Source organism: Rana temporaria, chromosome 3, assembly GCF_905171775.1.
Source record: "Rana temporaria chromosome 3, aRanTem1.1, whole genome shotgun sequence".
Lineage (NCBI taxonomy): Eukaryota > Metazoa > Chordata > Amphibia > Anura > Ranidae > Rana > Rana temporaria.
In genome coordinates, this window is record NC_053491.1 from 224,571,892 (window position 1) to 224,592,635 (window position 20,744).

At 42.6% G+C, this 20,744-nt stretch overlaps 1 protein-coding gene across 1 annotated transcript in view; it reads right to left on the reverse strand.

Moving 5' to 3' along the window:
* Positions 1-20,744, reverse strand: part of KDM3B (lysine demethylase 3B) — a 68,933-nt gene that overhangs the window by 34,073 nt on the left and 14,116 nt on the right. The window contains exons 7-11 of the mRNA XM_040344344.1: positions 12,190-12,732; positions 6,747-7,938; positions 5,862-6,063; positions 4,239-4,453; positions 3,083-3,235 (exon numbers count right to left, since the gene is read on the reverse strand). Of these exons, the coding sequence (XP_040200278.1) occupies positions 3,083-3,235; positions 4,239-4,453; positions 5,862-6,063; positions 6,747-7,938; positions 12,190-12,732 (2,305 nt within the window). The remainder of the gene's footprint in view (positions 1-3,082; positions 3,236-4,238; positions 4,454-5,861; positions 6,064-6,746; positions 7,939-12,189; positions 12,733-20,744) is intronic.

Consider the following 20,744-nt stretch of genomic DNA (forward strand, 5'->3'; position numbering starts at 1 on the left):
TTAGGATGCCCATATGTATTTTTAAGACTGGGTGCGTGCCCTCACATATTCCCCAATGGGATCGGTGCTACATAGGGGTGCAAAGAGGAGGAATCAAAGATCCAGAATCACGGCACAGAGCCCCTTCAGACTATGGAAAAATTCTGACAAATGTAACGATCCACCTAGAAGCCTTACAGGAAAGCTGGCTCAGCTTTTCAGTGTGCCACTGAGAGCCTGAGCCAGCTGCTCCCACCCCATCTCCTGCCCGGTGCTTCAGTAAGCATTAGAGGGGCAGAGCAGAGAGTGGTGACTGACAGCCAAGCTCTTCCAGCTTCATTTACTGCAGAGAACAAGGAATGGATGTTTCTGTCTCACCCTGCTCGCCATCCCGAAACCCCTTGATGTGGTCCCTGGCTACCCAGGAAGAGCAGGAGAGTGCGGTAACCATGAAGGGGGAGGTTGTGGACCACACCGCTTGCATTCTACAAGCGATCGGGTTGTTATAATGTCACAGATAACTTTTACTTTACACACATGAGCCCTCTAAAAAGAGCAAGCACAAGCTCATGAACGCCATTTCAGCCATAAGCTTATGTTTAATCCTTCACTTTCTGGATGTACTATGTTTGTCCAGAGAGCTTAAGTAGTTAACATATTGTATATAATTGTAGGCATGGGTCAAAAACAACAACCTTGACAAAAAAAGAACAAAAAAAACGAAATCACCAAGGGACAATCTCTAAATTCCCTATACCTTTTTTTTAAGAGGGAACTCTGATGCACAAGTGCAAGGAATGAAAACAAGTGGGAAATCCAGCAACACATTTGTGCAGTATGGAATAGTTTGTAACCAAGAAATGTAATAGATCAACGAAAGTTTGAGGTAGTGAACCTTTCACCTTATAAATTCAGATTGAGTAACACATTTTTGGCCTTAGCCTGAATTTTGATAAAGGATATGCATTATAAATAACATTTTACAGTACTGTAATAGTGCATATTTTCTTACATTATGTTCTCATGAGGCAAGGAGACCAAATTTATTTAGAAAGCCAAGCCCTGGTAACACCGTGTTACACACTCACGGTGGGACAAAATATGCACTAAGGATGAGGAAAGAGGAGCAGGAAGCTAACAATTTCCAATTGAGATTACTAAAGCAACGTTCTTAGGCAGAAGATACTTCAACCTAAAAAAAATTAAAAATAAAAAATGGAGCAAAAATAGCCTTCGAGATCTTTTGCTTTTTCAAGGTGGCATGTTATAAGAAATCCCTAAAATCCTCCTGATCCACCATTTTGTAACTGGGCAGATTTTTCACCAAGGGTTTGCTAAACACTGGCAAATCCTCACCAGTGATCCCATTGTTCAATATTTTGTGTATAGATGACATAGAATTGCTTTCAAGAAAAAGTTTGTCATTAAGGAATATGTTGGAACTAGGTCATTTTGAGAGAGGGGTGAGGGTATATCCCTTCAGATATGGTATGTGTACCTTTTGAAAATATATTGATTGAAATGAAATAAAAAAAAAAACACACCTTACCTAATGGGCCTAAACTCGAAACAGGACACTTTGTTAATGGCTAAACATCTGGGCTTTTATTACTTACTATTATTTAGGTATATCAAACTTTGAGCTCATATGTTGGCACCACAATATGCAAGTAATCTGTAATGTTGACTATAGTATGGACACAATATGATGAAACATCTCGTGTATTGGTACTGGCATGCTTCCTAAAATTGTATCAAATAATCCATTTATATTGTTAGGCTGCATTCTCTCAGCAGACAGGTGCAACCGCCAACTTAGTTTACTAGAATGACAGGTCGGCTGCGGCCGCAGCTATGCGTGGCTCTCTGCACAGCCAGCAAACAGCTGTGGTGATCACTGCCGGATGGACACAAAGTGCATCCAGCAAAGATCACTGCAGGTAATCGCTGGCTGTGAATAGCTGGGGCCGCTGGATTTTGAGGCTACTGTATAACATTTATACTTGCATCAGAAAAAACGGTCTTGAAGTGGAAAGACATGGGTCTTTCACATAGAATTTATACACAACATTTTTATGATCAAAATAATTGCATACCATATGTTGACAAGACATTGTGTATTTGATTTTATGAATAGACCACCTGGGTCTGAAACAGCACCAATACATTTTAGCACTTTTTCAAGATTCCTTGCATTACATAATTCATGCAACATTTAGGGCAAAGAGGGTTGTAGGAGTGTTTTATTTTAGAGAGACAGATAGGAGAGAGATGTTTGTCATATTTTTACCTTGTGGGGCTTGTCCACAGTAGGTGGGTTGGGTTACGTTTTCCTGCGCCTGAGCAACAGTATTCACCCTAAAAGCACACAGAAAACAACTTTTCTGTGTCACCCAGGAGTTAAGCAGTGTTGTGCGGAAAAACGCATACCATAGCGCACCTTTTGTGTACTGTCCATTTCTACGCATAATAACAGGACAGTATAGCATAGAAATTAATGAAATTTAATTTTCCATTTCAATAAGATAAAAGGCTTTGCCCAAAATTAAAGATGCGCTTCTCATTTAACTGTGAAGAGGATTAGTATGAACCATAGATTTGCACAGTTTAGGGTGGTCCGATCAGGGTCTATTGGCAAGTTGCTTTGTGGCGGCACAGGTGATGAGGAACTCTAAGGTTATGGTATCTCAATGTAGCAACAGTCTCCCGAAACAGAAAGTCCAATCGGATCTAACCCCTTTTATAAGGCCTCCGAATATCAGGTTGCACCTTCAATGCATGTTCTTGAGGTCATCTTGGCGTTGCAAAAGGGTTTGAAGTTGAGACTGCTGCTGTCTGGAAGAGCGTTCTGATTAGAAGCGTTTCCGTTTCAGTGAGCCATTTACATAATTTCTACGAGAATTATTGCTGCAACTGCTCAAATGTCCCTGGCATGGAATTTTGCTAGACCAGTTTGGTTTGCTTGTAAATATGGAGAAGAATATAAATAAAATGCCTGTAAAATACAGTATGAACGTTTAATAGCACATTTTGAAAAAGATTTTCATCTTAACCATTCAGTATTCTGTCCCAAAACAATGCGTTTAGATATACTGACTCTTACCTCTACGAGGCCTGTTCTTTCTCAGTCTATAGCAATCAAGACAGACTCCAAATCCACATTTGCGACACACCCAATGAATGTTGAAAAGTGTTGTCTCGCAGACATCGCACATTTCCCTAACACCTCTGACCGCTCGTTTCCAGGCTACCTTTTCTGTACAGGAAAAAAAATAAAAAGAATTGTCAAAAGTCAGATACAGTACGTGTGCATGTGCCGGAATAAAAAAAGTATAGGTATTTTAATGGGAAATGCAGGATCTAAAAACATTCATACTCACCTATGTGGCTGCAGCATCGGTCCAATGCTGCAGCTGTCCTCCGTCTAACACAAGAATTGAGCAACCACATGACCACTAATCGCTCAGTTCTCGGTCTTCACAGAGCAGAGAGCGGTGACAGTCACTGCTCTCTGCTTTTCCCCTCCAGCACTCATTGGAGCGCTGGGCTGTGAAGGGGTGGAAGCGGCTAACTATCAGCAGTGCAATGAGAGACTGGGCCAGCTGCTGGTCAGTATTGGGGTGGATCCTGAGATTGTGTCTGCATCCCTGGGGAGCCTGGATCAGCTCTGTGGCAAACCAGGCCAGCACCTGTGAGGTGCCCTGCAGTGGGATTGATTTCCCAGTCTCACCTGGAGCCGTGATCCATTCTAAAGACAACTGCGAGCAGGCAGATCTCTACTGCAATAAAAAGCCTGCTGGTTAAGTTTTGTCATTGGAGATTTTATTTCCACTTTAAACTTTATGATGTGATCTTTAAGCAAACTTTTTGGCTGAAGTTCTAAGAGGATTAACATGATAATCGAACTACCAACTGACAAGGGATGTGCTTATAAACTGTTCATCTATACATAGAATATTACCTATATACGCCAATATCTTTGGAGACAGCTGGAAAAAAATTCAGGAGCGTCAGAAAATTTTGCCATTCAAAATTTTTATTGCCTTTTCTGTATATCATAATCATAGGCATGTGCTCCTGGCTTCTAGATTGGGCTGACAGATGAATTCTGTATTCATTTGTCTACATTAGTAATTAAAAAAAATTGAAAAATGTCTGTGCGATCAGAAATGAATAGCAGGATTTATTTTTTTCTTTGCATTTCAACAAGCACCGATTATATACACAGATAAAAGTATTTAAAACAGAAATCAACTTACGTTGTGGCTCCACCATCATCATGGCTTCCTTCTCTGACATGACTAACTGACAAAACTGATCTCCAACATTAGCTAGAATATATTTTGAGGTCTCCAAGTCAATGCCTTCAGCAGGAACAGAGGAGGGAACCCAAAGCCGCATTGCTTCTGAATCACTTTGCTGGGGACTCAGAAAGCCTTCAACACGAAGAATTCCTTTCCGTGTGAAAACCAGCCTAAACAAGGAAGAAATATGTCACAAAGCAAGTAGGTAACCCACTTAATACAAATTAAAGACCTCAAAGCACACACACACACACACACACACACACACACACACTACCTATGAATTGTGCGATAGAAAAATAAAGCATGATACCATGTCAAAAGATAGGCATTTGCTTCAGGTTTTGAAGGAGATCACCTACAGTTGACTAAATTAATGTCATATTATAATATATGGCAAGGCCAAAAAAAAAAACTCTAAACAAGATAACCGTGGCATATTACAGCCAGTTTTTACCCCAAAAAAAAAAGGGGGGGGGTAAACAGTCCAGTTTTGCAGTGCTATCAAAGCGCTGCCCATTCAGTGCAATGGGCAGGGGCAGGTTGGAAACACTTAATTCAGCTCTCCCAACCCACCACAAAGATGCTGCTTGCAGGACTTTTCCTAATGTCCCGCAAGTGCACCGTCCCAGTTTGAAAGCACACACTGCACAGAATGGAAGGCAGTTTTCAGGCGCTTTTTGGAGGATATTTCAAGCGCTAAAATGCATGAAAACTGCCTCAGTGTAAAAGTAGCTGTACTATTCCTATTAACAGTATCTCAGCAGAAAAAGAAACCAGAGGAAATCCCTGAAATGGGGATAAAGAAATAAATGTATTTTAGTAAAAAGTTAGCACAATTGTCAAGTTTTTATAGCTGTGCTTTACAGTTGGGGAAATTTTCCAGGTGACAGGACAGCAATGAAACCAGACAAAATCCGGTCACCCTCATTTTAAATGAACTGATGTCCAGATCACAAGACTGGCTAAAAACTAATTAAAAATTATTTTGGCAGGTAACCATTCACATATAAGCATTTTATTGTAGCGGTGTGCTGTTTTAAAGGCCAAACCTCAGCTAATTAAAAGTTTCCTTTTTTGATCATTTTCATCTTGAGGGGAGGGGATTGCACATTTCCTACTGAATTTTTTTTTCTGGTTTCCCTATTGCAGATTAATGACAGTGTACCTCTAAATACCATATTGCACACACCAAATATTTCCACAAACAAGGAGCAAGCGACAATGCAGCTTTCGACATGTGCAGTCGCCACCCCCTCCTGCAGTGGTCATACAGTAGACACAAGTTTTACTCACGTCTCCACTGTGTATAATAACCACAATGCCCTACAGTGGTCAGGCACAGTAGTGCACATTAAGAGTTCCCATACTAGATGGGTGAGCCACCACACTGTGCACACTGCTTGCCTTGTTCTACACATTATTAGAAAGGAAAGTCATATGATGCAAAAATGCGAAAGGCAGCCTGTTTTTGTGTGGGTGAACTTATTGATAAAGATATCTTGGAAACCAGAATTTACCTTGCCCTAACACAAGCCCCTACTGTCTAAAAACATACACCAAGTTAATAAAAAATACCTCCGGAAGTGAAAGAATCTACAAGCCACAGTGGAATCATCCTGATCTTGTTCTTTAAATTTCCGATACCGCTCTAATCTGCACTCACGACACTTGTGCAAATGTGGAGCGACATTGATGCAAGATCCGTCTTGAAGAAAAGGTTCACCTGACTGCTTCAACTTTCTTACTTTACTCATATCTTTTAAAATTGACTGCCCTACTGTAAAAAATAAATAAAAAAACTATTAGACCAATTACATTTTTAAAATTACGTAACCCTTAAAGAGGGTAAACTCAAGCATGTACACCAGGGGTCCCCAACCCCTGGCCTGTTGACGACCAGGGCGCGCAGCGGGAGGCGAGCAGCGATCGCAATCCACACATGTCTGTCATAGACTGTGGATGCCGCTCACCTCCTGCTGTGCGGCCATGTCCGTGTGTGTGCTCCTGGCTCCTCCACCCACCCAGGCAACAATGTCACCCTATCAGCAGGGCAGGGGGGCTGCAGATCGGAATGGAGAGCTGCAATAAGCATTTTGGGCAGGGAAAGACTGCAGGGACATGGAGGCTATGACTGCTAGGGGCTCTGTAATGTAAAGTGCACTGCAATCATTACAGTTTCCCTTTACATTGCAGTTCCCTTGACAGAGCAGTCCTTTATGAATTAAATGTAATTAATGTAAAGGGGCACTGTAAAGGGGGGGCTGTGATATGAAGGGGAACTGAGGACACTGTTAAAGGGGGGGGCTGTGGTGTGAATGGGGGCTGAGGACAGACTCTTGAATATCCCATCCGCCGGGAAAATTGGTTGCCATGGAACTGGTCCCTAGTGCCAAAAAGGTTGGGGACCGCTGATGTACACTTAATTTTTCAGTATTATATTCTGCTACTTGCCCATCTTACCTTTGAGTGGAGTAGTTCTCGGCCTTCCTCTCCCCACTTTTTTTATAATTCCTTTTCCCAAAAGCAAGTCAACACCGTGCTCTCCATTAGGTCCTAGCCTGCCAACAAGATGTTCTGGGATCCCTTTAAAGCCAACTCTAGAATTCAACTGCTCCTCTGAATCGCTCAGGTCACTCAAGTCACTATTAGTGCTGGAATCAGAATCTTGCTTTGATGTTCTGCTTCGCTCATCTAGAGTGAATCTGTTAACAGACTCAAAAGCTGCTTTCCCATCATGAGAGAATTCTGAGGAAAAAACTACACCAGGTTGTAGTCTACTTGACAGAGCAGTAAAAGTTCTTAGCAATGGATTGTCCAACTGCCCAGATCCTATTGCAGGTTTGTCTTCAGTTGGACTTGATGACAATGTTGGCATCTCAATAGGCTGATTCAAGCTACTTGCTGGAGAATTTGACCTCCCATTTCCCAAAAAGGCAGAGCTTTGAAGAGATTCGTTAACTGATGGGGTAGAAGGAATAGGCAGCATTTTTAAAGGCTCAGTGGAAAGAAACAGAGGTTTATTTTTCATTAGCGCACCAGGGTCATCAGCTTTATGCTTATCTTGCCAGAGTAAAGATGTAGGTGTACCAGATAACGAACTTTGAACTGGCTGGTTTGAGAAGCCAAATGGTGAAACATCTTTTGTATTTGAAAAGGCTAAAAATGGATTTGATGGATCCTCACGAGATAGCTTTGGAGGCTGCAGAAAGAGATTTTCATGAGTCTCAGGTGGCTTTGCAGCGGGCACTTTGCCGGGAAATGCTGGCGTAAGTTTTGGCATAGAATCAGAAAAAGGCAATTTTGCATTTGCTTTAGTTTCTGAAGGAATGAGAGGCTTGGGCTTAAAAAGGGTTGACGAGAGACCTTCCTTACTTTGTTTAAATGGGTCCTTGTTTAAAGACTCTTCTACAGGACTCTCCGATATAGCAGTAAAATAATTGCTGGGTGGGACATTTTGGGACATACACTGAAAAAACAGGTTTTTAGATAAGTCTGTATCTTTTGAATCTTCTTGTAAACTTGACCCAAATTGGAATCCAGCTGAACTGGTACCTTGCACTGTACCATTCGATGTATTTCGACCCTCTCCAAAAGTTAACGGGTGGACCGACATCCCAAAGCCACTACTTACTGGCACAGGCTTTTTGAAACTCTGAGGGGAAAAAGAAAAAGAAGATTGTATTGACATACAGCTGAATCTCTCAAATGAAACATTTCCGCTTGCCATACATGGTTAGAGATAATAGTTTAAACATTTGTAGAAAAATCAGAACACTCTATCGCAAACAAAAACCACATTCACGGTCAGAATGTTTAGTTTTTTTCTTTTCAAAAAGGGCAATTTTCATACAAGACTATTGCAGTATGGCCAGCTTTATTGCATTTTGATCTGTGTACTTTTCACAACTTTTGGCAACTTTTTAAAATATTATTTACATAAAAATTCTTTCCAGGGTTCATCCACCTTTGCCAGGACATTTGTGTAAGAAACAGCAAGTCCATAATATACTTGCACATGTCCTAAAAAAAAAAAAAAAAAAAAAAAAAAGCAATGTTCTAGTCCAGGGATATGCAATTAGCGGACCTCCAGCTGTTGTAAAACTACAAGTCCCATCCTGCCTCTGCCTCTGGGTGTCATGCTTGTGGCTGTCAGAGTCTTGCTATGTCTCATGGGACTTGTAGTTCTGCAACAGCTGGAGGTCCGCTAATTGCATATCCCTGTTCTAGTCCAACTACAGCTAAAACAGCTTTTATGCATTTTTTTTTTCCTTCAAAAACTTTAGAGTTGGGAAGGGTCAGAACCTCCGTCATGTTTTTATTGATGTCTTTGCCCACACTGGGGAGACTCTTTGTCTACTTTCTTCTCAGTGTTTCCAAAGAGGTCATAGGCAGCCATAAAATCCTGGCAGAAGTTCCAATATCTATCCTGTTCAAAAAGAACCCCTGGCTGAAGATGGGCTTTAAAAGCAGAAAAGCATATTTGCAGAGACTTCCCCACCAAAATTCCCCCCTCCAGCTATACATGTCTGCCGTCAACATGTTTACCTGCTCTTCTGCGTTTTGCTTTCCTAGCCATCTTGATTGGCCAGTCCAGGGATGGCTCCCACACATGTGCACAGCAGTTGTCAACCCGGCATATCAAGAATGCACACTGAGCTGCACATATGCGGTTCAGTGTACATTCAAAAGCAACATTGGTGGCAGCCAGAGATTTTATTGCAGAAGAGACAGAGTATTTTCTTCAATACAAGCCTACCTGCCAGCAATGTTTCTAGTTCCACTTTTAAAGAGTACCAGTGATGAAAGGGCACTTCAACAATATTAATATCTAAATCTTTCCTACTATGTCTTTGTGAAACCTGTATTAACATGAAATCTAAAAGAATCAAAAATGTGTCTATATTTTTTGTTGTGTGAGCCAAATGGATGAGAATTCCTGGAATGTGATAGAGGAATGCAAATCAAGGGGAAATATATCAAACTAGCAGATTACACATGACCTCCAGTGAGCAAGATTTACAAGCAAAGCTGTGAGCAGACAACAAATCTGGCCAACAACATAAAATCAGGTAGCCACGTGAAATGAAAGACTAACTTCCCCTTGAAAAGCATGTTCACAAAAAATGTAGGGTGTAACATGTAACATTGTGCCACAGCTACATTATTCATTTGCAGAGATATGTGAATGAATAAACTACAAGTCTTCCACATGTTACATGGACTTGCCAATGGCACGCAACTGCTGTGATTGCCACACAGTTCACTAACGCTTCTTCCAGCTCTCTAGCTGTCTGTGCCTCGCTGTGGACAGAGGGCTTTGAAAAAGCGTGCAAGAGCCTTGAACTGTACCCCTGATCCACTAATCGTGTGTGCATTGCAAGCTCATTTGCAAAATATAATAAATGCACAATTGTTTTCTGCAAATATATATGCATTTATTTTTTGCAAAAGGCGGCCTTTAAATGTTATTCTCACCACAGATAAGGATTCATAAAAAAAAAAAAATGGACTTTTAGACAGTTGCATAATAACCTTGGACAGCTCACAGAAATTAGATAATGGTCGGTCTAAGAAAAGATCACTCGTGTAAAGCTGGGTACACAGGCCGAAAAATCATCCGAAAAAAAAATAAAAAAAAATCTGTGTGCACCATGCAGGATCACTAAAGGAAAAGATGTTTTTGCTGAAATGACTGTTTACAGGGTATAGAGACATAGGGCCAAATCCACAGCCCCGCAGCGCAACATAACTTAAGTGATTTAAGTTACACTGCCGCAAATTTCTTAAGTTAGGTATCGATCCACAACACACTTACCTGGAAATTTGCGGCGGTGTAACTCAAATCCGTCCGGCGCAAGGCGTGCCAAATCTAATGGGGCGAGTCCCATTTAAATTAGGCGCGCTCCCGCGCCGGACGTACTGCGCATGCTCCGTCGGGTAACTTACCCGACGTGCATTGCGCTAACTGACGTCGCTCCGACGTCATTTGCTTAGACGTTAACGTAAATGGCGTCCAGCGCCATTCACGAACGTCTTACGCAAACGACGTAGAGTTGAAAATTTTGACGCGGGAACGACGGCCATACTTAATAGGGCTTAGTCAAATAGGACTCAGCCCTATTTTTACGCGGCGTAACTCGATGTAAACGACGTAGATTTAGCGCGACGGGCCCGCCGGAACGTTCGTGGATCGCCGTAAGTGTTCATTTGCATATTCTAGGCCGGCCGCAATGGCCTCGCCACCTAGCGGCCGGCCTAGAATTGCATCCTTAAGATCCGACAGTGTAATTCAATTACACATGTCGGATCTTCTGCCTATGTATGATAAACTGATTCTGTGGATCAGTTCCATAGATAGAAACAGGGATACGACGGCGTATCAGTAGATACGCCGGCGTATCCCTTTTGTGGATTACCCCCATAATAGTTAACTGATTCCTTTTAAAAACAATTAATAGATAAAAATCAATCATATAATGTGCCTCTTAGATGCAAAAATGAAACTGAAAGTAGTTTAGTCTTTGCATGTTATTTTTATGCCTCTGTGCTGGACAGTGCCATAGAGAGTCATGGCTAGGAAAACAAAACTAAACTCTCCCATTACTTTTTTCATAAGGAGCCAGACAACCAGGAAGTGTCCAGAACAGAGTAGTAGTACAGCAACATCAGAGCAAAAACGAGCAATGAGGACATGAAACCAGGACTGCAGTAAGGTAAAGGAAGCTATTTAGCTAAAAAAAAAAAAATTCCTTTAGTGACCCTTTAAGACCATTACACTAAGGGGGAAACAAATCAACAGAGTAGATCATGTGCTGCAATCTCTATTATACCTCCTGCTAAGATTGCACCGCTTCCTCCTCAATCCTCATTTGTGATTGAGCTCTGCCTTATACAAATTGACATTCATTCTGAAAGATGCACTGAATGGAAATTTTGGTGCCGAAACCTAAACTATAAATGACAGTTTTTAAAAAATATATATTTCTTTTTTTATATACCAGCAATTGTATTTCTATCTAACTTTTTAATTAATCTCAAGAAAATGCAGTCTGCAGTTTACCAATAGTATTAGCAAAATTTCCATACGGTTCACCTCTAGCAGACATGATGCATGCAATGGTCAGAGACTGCAGACATGATGCAAGGGATCCATGTGCTCATCAGATGCAGCCTCACCAGTGCCTGGATCACACAGCGGCGATCCCCCAAATTGAATTTGATTTGCCTGGCTGGTTGGCCGCTGTAACAAAGTCCCGCCTCCTAGACCAGCTCTTATGATACACGTTACACCCATTCAATTTCCCAGCATTGGATTAGTGTGCTGTCTATCACAGAAGCCTGATCTTGTTACAGGGGCTTCCGAAGATCCGTAACAAAGCGGGAGATCGCCCCCCCATGACACTCACAAGGAGCGGGAGGGGAGCGGAGGACTCCGACAGGGGAACGCCAGAATGACGCCCCCACAATGTGTGGCACCTGGGGCAGACCAACACCTTTTCGGTGCCATTATCGGTAGCTTTTTTTCTTTCGACCGCATGCCAAAAACACTTTGGCAGTCAAAATTTTGGTGCATCTCTAGTCTGAATAATGTAAAGGACATTTTCCCCTCTATAATCCCTTTATGACCAAGACTATTTTGTGCGGGGAATGATCTTGGATTAAAAGTGAACCTGTTCTTTTGCAAAGTGCAATACAAAAGGTCTACTGCAATACTGGGCTCTGCAGCAGCTTATACTTGGATATGCAATATTGAATTTCTATAAATATTTGGAATCAGGGCATACAAGATCTAGGATTTCTACTTTGTGCCAGTAAGAATAAGAATTGTATAATCAGCTGTAATGCCAATTTTATGTTGGTTTTAACAATGTACACCACCATAGAAGACTATGCACCAAATTACCTCTCCAATGGCCCAGCCAGACTTGTTATTTTCTTCTGTTGTCACATTGGAAAGAACGTCAGAAATCCGTACTGTGGTTGGACTTACTCCAGCAGAAGTCACTGCCTCAGTTGTGCTTTCAACATTGTCACCTTTGCTTCCAGACCTCACAGATTCAGACCGCAGTGAAGTTTGACTTGCAATGACACTAAATGATGGAAACGCGGTCCCATCAGCAACAGGCTGATCTTGCACAACTAAAGTGCGCCCATTCTCTTTGGTGTAAGTTGCAAAACGAATATTAGGATTTATTTGTGGAACAAAATGCAATAGTTTTGATCTTGAATCTGCTGTGGGATCAGATGTGCCACTTCCTTTCCAGGATCCTTGACTGACCTCCATAGAATCGCCACCAGTGCTGTCTGAATCTTTCTTCTCAGCTTTTTGTTTCTTTGCAGAAAAATCACCTTCTGGGTCTGGGTTTTTTCTACGTCGGCCATCCCTCCCATCTGCAGTTTCTTTTTTCTTCTTCGATTTTGATGCTTTTACCTTTACGAGTGTATCCTGCAACAGTTCATGTGTTAGCTACTTTTCATTCTAATTACACAATTTCTTCATAAAAATGGAGCACAGCAAAATGTTAGAAACATTAAGGGGGAATTAACAAAGTTTCCTTTGCCATTGCAATGGAGCAGGAAACTGACGTGAATGGTGTGAACCACGATAACAAAGCAGACAGACTTGATTCAGGTCTATCTATGCCAGTTTCTATTTCAGGAGGAAAATAGAAAAGGGGGGGGGGGGGGGTCTCACAGCCAAAAACAAGCAGCTCCTTACGTCCTGTCTGGTGCTTGATCCCCCTATGTTAATTGGGAGCAGGATCTGATGTGCCTGTGCCACCCTTTGTTGATTCCCCCTATTCATCTTGGAGTACAGTAGAGCAGTGGTCATCAACCCTGTCCCTCAGGGCCCACCAACAGGCCCAGTTTTATGTATTACCTTGGGGAGATGCAGTCTATAATACTGCAATCACTGAGCAGCAAATTATATCACCTGTGATGTATTTCAGTTATCTAGCAAACCTGGCCTGTTAGTGGGCCCTGAGGACAGGGTTGATGACCACTGCAGTACAGGACACAGGCTGTGCATTCATAGTCCCTGGGTTACAAGCTCATAGCTTCACGTGATTGGACAAAGGCCACGTGATTGGACAAAGGCAACGCGTTTGGAGACACCTCAGAATGTGAAACACAGCATAATCTCTGGGACTGAATAGCCTGTGTTCACACCAAGCAAAGAAGGATTTCCAGGTACAATAGTACATCTTTCTGGAAGTGGCTTTTCTTGCTTTCAGCAAGGTAAAAACAGACAGAGACCCCTCTATCTCTTAAGACTTGGGCTTCGACAGCCATTCCAACAGAGACTGAGAATTAGGAAGGAATAGAGGGTCCTGAGACAGCAGATCCAGCCTGTTGGGAAGACGCCAGGGGTTGCCTGCTAGAAGTCGGAGTATGTCTGTGTATCAGATTCCTATGGGCCAGTTTGATGCAATGAGAATCACCTCATTCCTGTATCTTTGATGTAAGATTTACTCTGGGGGAAAGGCACAAATTAGTCTGAACCAAGACCAAAGAATTATCAAGGCCAGCCCTGATTGGTCCTGTTACATGACAAAAAAAAATTCAGAAGTGCAATTCAAATAAATTTAGAAAAAATAAACAAAAAATTAACCATACTAAATATTTAGATGTGCATTTTTCTGTGCATTAATATAGTGTAGGCAGAGTGAAAAAATCATTCACACTCGCTTTCATTTTGTTCAGATAGCATCCATTTTCAAGTCTATTTTTTTATTTACAGGTATTAGCAATTACATTATTATATCCGTATTAAAAATATTTAATACAAATTTATATAAAAATTAAGCTTTTCTGCAAATTTCTTCAGCTCCGGAAGGATTTACCCCCTTAATGTCCAGAGCATTTTTTTGCGATTCAGCGCTGCTTTACCAAAACAAATCCCCCCCTCCCCAATAGAGCTTTATTTCGGTGGTATTTGATCGCCTCTGCAAAAATAGGTAATAGATTTATGGCATTTTAAATAATTTTTATTTTTTATTTATTTTTCACTAGTGATGGCGGTGATCTGTAACATTTTTAAATCGGACTGTGACATTGCGGCGGACAGAGTGGACACTTGACACTTTTTTGGGACCAGCCTTGTTTACATTTCCCCATTCTGCCTATGCGCAAGTCAATTGCGGGCTGCCAGTGGACATCGAGTCCTCCTGGCCCGCGAGCGCCTGCCATTATGCGTCGTCAAACTCTTGCTGGTCTTAAAGCGGTTAATGATTGTAAATCAATCGGCATACTATATCCCACCCCATATGAGGACATAGGGGAGTAAAAGGGAGGGAACTGTCATTTATCACTGTGTATACACTCACATGTGTGACTCTATAGTCATATGGGCTGCACAGAAAAGAAAAAAAAAAAAGGAAGGAAATACAGAGCTTAGACGGGAACTTAAACTTGCGCAGTAGAGGACACCAGCTGGTCTACACAATCTTAGGCTGCAGTAGGGACATAGAGAAGATGTAAGAAAAAGCTAAAAACACATGCTACTGGTTTTGCGAGTATGCACGTAATGAGAATTTTTCAGTCTGGGTTTAATGGCACAAGCCAACAACTCAAGACTGCCATACATGTATCGAAATTTAGCTGCAAGGACCGAACAAATTTTGATCCATGTACGGGCAGGGTGCTTGTCCAGAAACTGATCTGCCGACTTCTGTACATCCCCTCTGTCAGATTTTTGCTACTTGATTAGTGTATTCTGATGGCGGCGAAGTTTTCCTGCAGTCAGAATACAACAGCTCCTCGAGGAGAATTTTCCCATCCACCTCGAGTGTGCAGAAGGAGGAATTGAGTCATTGTTTTTTCGTTTAACCAAGACTCATTATGGGCTGCCTTAAAATCAGGATAGAACAGGGGGCCCGAGTCAGTAGGTCTGGTCTATTTTGAAGAAGACAAGGCTCGTTCACCAGATATCCGAGTACATCTGTGTACCACATTCTTCTTGGTCAATTTGGAGCAATAAGCTCACTTGTCAGGCCCCATTCACACCTGAGCATAGTATTTTCAGGCAGAAAGTCACGCAATTTCACCACGTTTTGCCGCGATTTTGTACAGGTCAAAAGGTCACCAATGTAAAAAAAAGGAAAAATGCCCAAATCTGCCATTAAAAAAAAGTCCCAGAACTTGTTTGAGCTTCAGGCGTTTTGGAGCTTCTGGCGTTTGAGTGTAGATGTGAACCATCTCCATAGAGAATAATTGATTTTTTCCCCTCAAGCGTTTTGTAGCTTCAGGCTTCAAGCTACAAAATGCTCATGTGTGAATGGGGTCTTCGAGTCCTCTTAGCAGTGTTTCCCAATTGTACACCGCTGAACGACTGGAGAAAGCTACTAGCATTGTAGACTGCTTTTGAGTGAATACATATTAAGTGTCTCCCACAGCTCACAAGTGTGATTTAGTACCATTTCTTTAGAACATTAAATCATTTCTGAAGTTGATGAGAAGATTTCCGTGTTTATGTTGCAACAAAAACATGGTATTCAAGTGGTTAAAAAAAAAAAGGATACGATTTAGGCTGGGTTCACACTGCTGAGATGCGAGAACCGTGCGAATCCAGTATGGGGTCCCGCATCACATACAACTCGTAGGCAGTTCACACTGCCCTATGCGAATCGCTGCAGGTGTCAATACAAAGTTAATGACACCCCCAGATCGGTTCGCATATCACAGTGCTTACTGTCAATTCGGACAGGAATCTGATCACATGGGTGGTCAGATTCTGGTGCAGACCCAAAAAAGGGTCCTGCACAACTTTGGTCTGAATGCACAGACATCGCATGTGATTTGCACAGCAGTGAGGTGAAAATCACATGCGATGTCCGATATTGCAGCAGTGTGAACCCAGCCTTAAGGGAATATTACCACTGGAAGGAATGCCGAGCAGGCGCAAGCAAATAAAACACAAAGGCTATGCGCGCCAATAAAAATATAGACAATGTTTACACTACAGTTGTAATGATGTTCACTCCCTAAATAAACACTGCTAAACCACAAAATCAGAGGTAATCCAAACAACTAAATGTAGGCTTACGCTAGTTCAAAGTGTAATACATACAGTGTGTATTCAGAATATGTTTGCGACGTTATGCTGTGTCTAACTTGCTGCTGACCTGTATATTAAAGGATTTTCAAATCCAATGCACTGCAGTGTACAGACCTAGATATGATGGTTGTATTCGTTTTAATGTTCTCCAAACAAAACATTTAACAAGTACAGAAAAAGCTGTTGACCCTGCCAGAAAAGTTTTCTGTCTCACTTCCTGTGAGCTGCACCAAAAGTTATCTTCTTTCCCAGCGATCTTCCGTAAACTACACATTGCCCTGCCCCTATTTAACCAGTTCCCGACCCCCGCATGTACATATACGTCCACAATATGGCACGTACAGGCACATGGGCGTACACGTACGTCCTCGCCTATTAGCGGGTGGGGGGTCCGATCGGGACCCCCCCCCGCTACATGCGGAGGTCGGGTCCGCTCGGGGAGCGATCCGGGACCACGGCGCGGCTATTTGTTTATAGCCGCTCCGTCGCGATCGCTCCCCGGAGCTGAAGAACGGGGAGAGCCGTGTGTAAACACGGCTTCCCCGTCCTTCACTATGGCGGCGCATCGATCGCGTCATTCCCTTTATAGGGAAGACACGATCGATGACGTCATTCCTACAGCCACACCCCCAAACAGTTGTAAACACATACTAGGTGCACCCTAACTCCTACAGCGCCACCTGTGGTTAACTCCCAAACTGCAACTGTCATTTTCACAATAAAGAATGCAATTTAAATGCATTTTTTGCTGTGAAAATGACAATGGTCCCAAAAATGTGTCAAAATTGTCCGAAGTGTCCGCCATAATGTCGCAGTCACGAAAAAAATTGCTGATCGCCGCCATTAGTAGTAAAAAAAAAAAAATTAATAAAAATGCAATAAAACTATCCCCTATTTTGTAAACACTATAAATTTTGCGCAAACCAATCGATAAACGCTTATTGCGATTTTTTTTACTAAAAATAGGTAGAAGAATACGTATCGGCCTAAACTGAGGAAAAAAAATATTTTTATATATGTTTTTTGGGGATATTTATTACAGCAAAAAGTAAAAAATATTGCATTTTTTTCAAAAAATTGTCGCTCTATTTTTGTTTATAGCGCAAAAACTAAAAACCGCAGATGTGATCAAATACCACCAAAAGAAAGCTCTATTTGTGGGGAAAAAAGGACGCCAATTTTGTTTGGGAGCCACGTCGCACGACCGCGCAATTGTCTGTTAAAGCGACGCAGTCCCGAACTGTAAAAACACCTTGGGTCTTTAGGCTGCATATTGGTCCGGGGCTTAAGTGGTTAATAGAGATAAGGACATGTTTGTAGTCCACATCAAGGTAGAAGCCTAGGGTGACAGCCATCCCTTCCCCCATAAATACTGTGGAGGGGGTAATGTGGCCACCCAGCGATAGGAAGTGTGTTATTTGCAGAATTACCAGGTGAGAAAAAACAAAAAGAGGCTTGAAGAAAACAAAAGCCAACGCAGCCACCATACCAAGGACAAGAAAGCTGCAGCATGTTGCATTTTTGGTTTTATAGATACAACTTCAGCTCCGGAAGGTTTTGCCCATTTTCTGACCAGGCCATTTTTTGCGATGGGGCACTGCGTCGCTTTAACTGACAATTGCGCTGCCGTGCAATGCTGTACCCAAATAAAATTGATGTTCTTTTTTTCCCACAAATAGAGCTTTCTTTTGGTGGCATGCGATTGCCTCTATGCTTTTTATATTTTTTGCTTTCTGCTATAATACTTATCCCAAAAAATAAATAAAAAGGGCCGGATTCAGAAAGAGATACGACGGCGTATCTCCTGATACGCCGTCGTATCTCTGAGTTCCGACGGTCGTATCTATGCGACTGATTCAGAGAATCAGTTACGCATAGATATCCCCAAGATCCGCAAGGTGTAAGTGTTTTACACCGTCGGATCTTGGGCTGCAATTCCAAGCTGGCCGCTAGGTGGCGCTTCCGGATTTTTACGCGAGGAATATGCAAATGAGGATTTACGCCGATTCAGAAACGAACGAACGCCCGGTGCTTTTTTTTTACGTCGTTTGCGTTCTGCTTTTTCCGGCGTATAGTTACCCCTGCTATATGAGTGGTAGCTAATGTTAAGTATGGCCGTCGTTCCCGCGCCGAGTTTTGAAATTTTACGATGTTTGCGTAAGTCGTTCACTAATACGGCTGGACGTAATTTACGATCACGTCGAAACCAATGATGTCCTTGCGACGTCATTTAGAGCAATGCACACTGGGATATGTACACGGACGGCGCATGCACCATCCGTAAAAAACGTCAATCACGTAAGGTCATCACACATTAACATAAAACACGCCCCCCCTTCCACATTTGAATTACGCAGCCTTACGCCGCAACACATACGTTACGCCGCCGTAACTAAGGGCGCAAGTTCTTTCTGAATAAAGAACTCGCGCCCAAAGTTAGAGCGGCGTAACGTATCGGAGATGCGGGCCGGACAGATACGCCATTGTATAGATACGCCAAAATGTCTCAATTTAGGCCAATATGTATTCCTCTACATATTTTTGGTAAAGAAATACCAAATAAGCGTATATTGATTGTAGATGCAATAACTTTTGCACAAACCAAACTAAAGGATAGATTTAGGGACTTTTTTTTACTGGTAATGGCGGTGATCTGAACTTTTTAGCGGAACTGCGTCATTGTGGTGGACAAATCTAACACTGAGTGACACCAATACAGTGATCGGTGCTATAATTGCACAGATTACTTTATAAATGGCACTGGCAGGGAAGGGGTTAAAGGGGAGTTCCAGCCATTTGTATGTTTATTAAAAGTCAGCAGCAACAAAAAGTGTAGCTGCTGGCTTTTAATAAACAGGCACTTACCTGCTCCAGCGACACGCCGGCCGGGGCTCCGCTCCTCTCCCCCCCTCCCCGGCCGGCGTCTTCATTTTCAGTGTGGGCACCCGGCCGTGACAGCTTTCGGCTTCACGGCCGGGCACCCACTGCGCATGCGCGAGCGGCACTGCGCGAGCGGCGCAGCCCGGCGCCGCGCTGTGTAATTGGCCAGGAGATCGCCTAGGACCTGTGACGTGTCCTAGGCGATCGCCTACAGCAGCCACTTCCTGAAGGCGATTAAGCTTAGTCGCCTACAGGAAGGAGGAAGTGGGACAGGAAGTCCCACTCGTGCTGAAGCCCCCACTCCCCCCCCAAAAAAATTACATGCCAAATGTGGCATGTAAGGGGGAGAGGAGTGGGTTAAGAGGAAGTTCCAAATTTGGGTGGAACTCCTCTTTAACACCAGGGGCGATCAAAGGGTTAAATGTTCCCTAGGGAGGTGCTTACTAGCTGAGTGGGGCAGTGTCACACTAAAGGAAAAGACCCGTGATTCAGCTTGGCTGAAACAGGAGAACTTCCTTTCCCTCCCTGACAGATCCGCTGTTTGTTTACACAGGCAGATGGGCGATCTGTCTCTCCTGTGAACGGTCAGTGGGTCACGGCAGCCATCGTGCCCCCTTAACCACGTGCACGGAATCACGTACGGTCACATGATTTTGCACAGACTGGCAGCCCTGCCTCAGTAAATGTACGTGGGGCGGTCAGAAAGCCGATAAAGTGGAACTAAACAGGCCAAAAGAGCTGCCATCTTATGCCTCGTACACACGGTCAACAAATGTTCAACGTGAGCTTGTCGGAAAATCCGACCGTGTGTATGCTCCATCGTACATTTGCTGTCAGAATTTCCGACAACAAATGTTTGAGAGCTGGTTCTCAATTTTTCCAACAACAAAAGCTCCTGTCGGAAATTCCGATTGTCTGTAGCCAATTCCGACGCACAAAAATTCTACGCATGATCCAGCCTCCCCAGTACCAATCCTTACATGACTTGCAGAAGAGGGCATAAGGGTTGTGCGAGTGCCGTTTGCCTATTAAAAGGGAAATGCCAAATATTAAAAAAGATATTCCTTTTAACCATTTTTCTTTTTAATATTTAGCTGTCGTGTTGTTTCTCTTTAATAGGCAAACGGCACTCACACAACCCTTATGCCCTCTTCTGCAAGTCATGTAAGGAATGGTACTGGGAAGGCGGGATGTTTCTGTCTGTGCATATATGAAACCTTCTTTTAATCTGGAGCGATTTGCTATACAACGAGCAGCCTTGGTAAGGTTCACAGCCTTTATATCCATACGCTTTCAAACTCTCAAACTATGCTTCTATGTCCTTAATTTGATTTTTTTCATATATTTGCATAATGTATGGATATTTATGCCAATCTGTATGTGTATGTCTTTAACCAGCTTTCGGTGCTCACATTTTGAATGACAATTACTCAGAGATACAACATTGTACCCAAATGAAATTTTTGTCCTTTTATCATACAAATGGAGCTTTCTTTTGGTGGTATTTAATCACTGTTGGG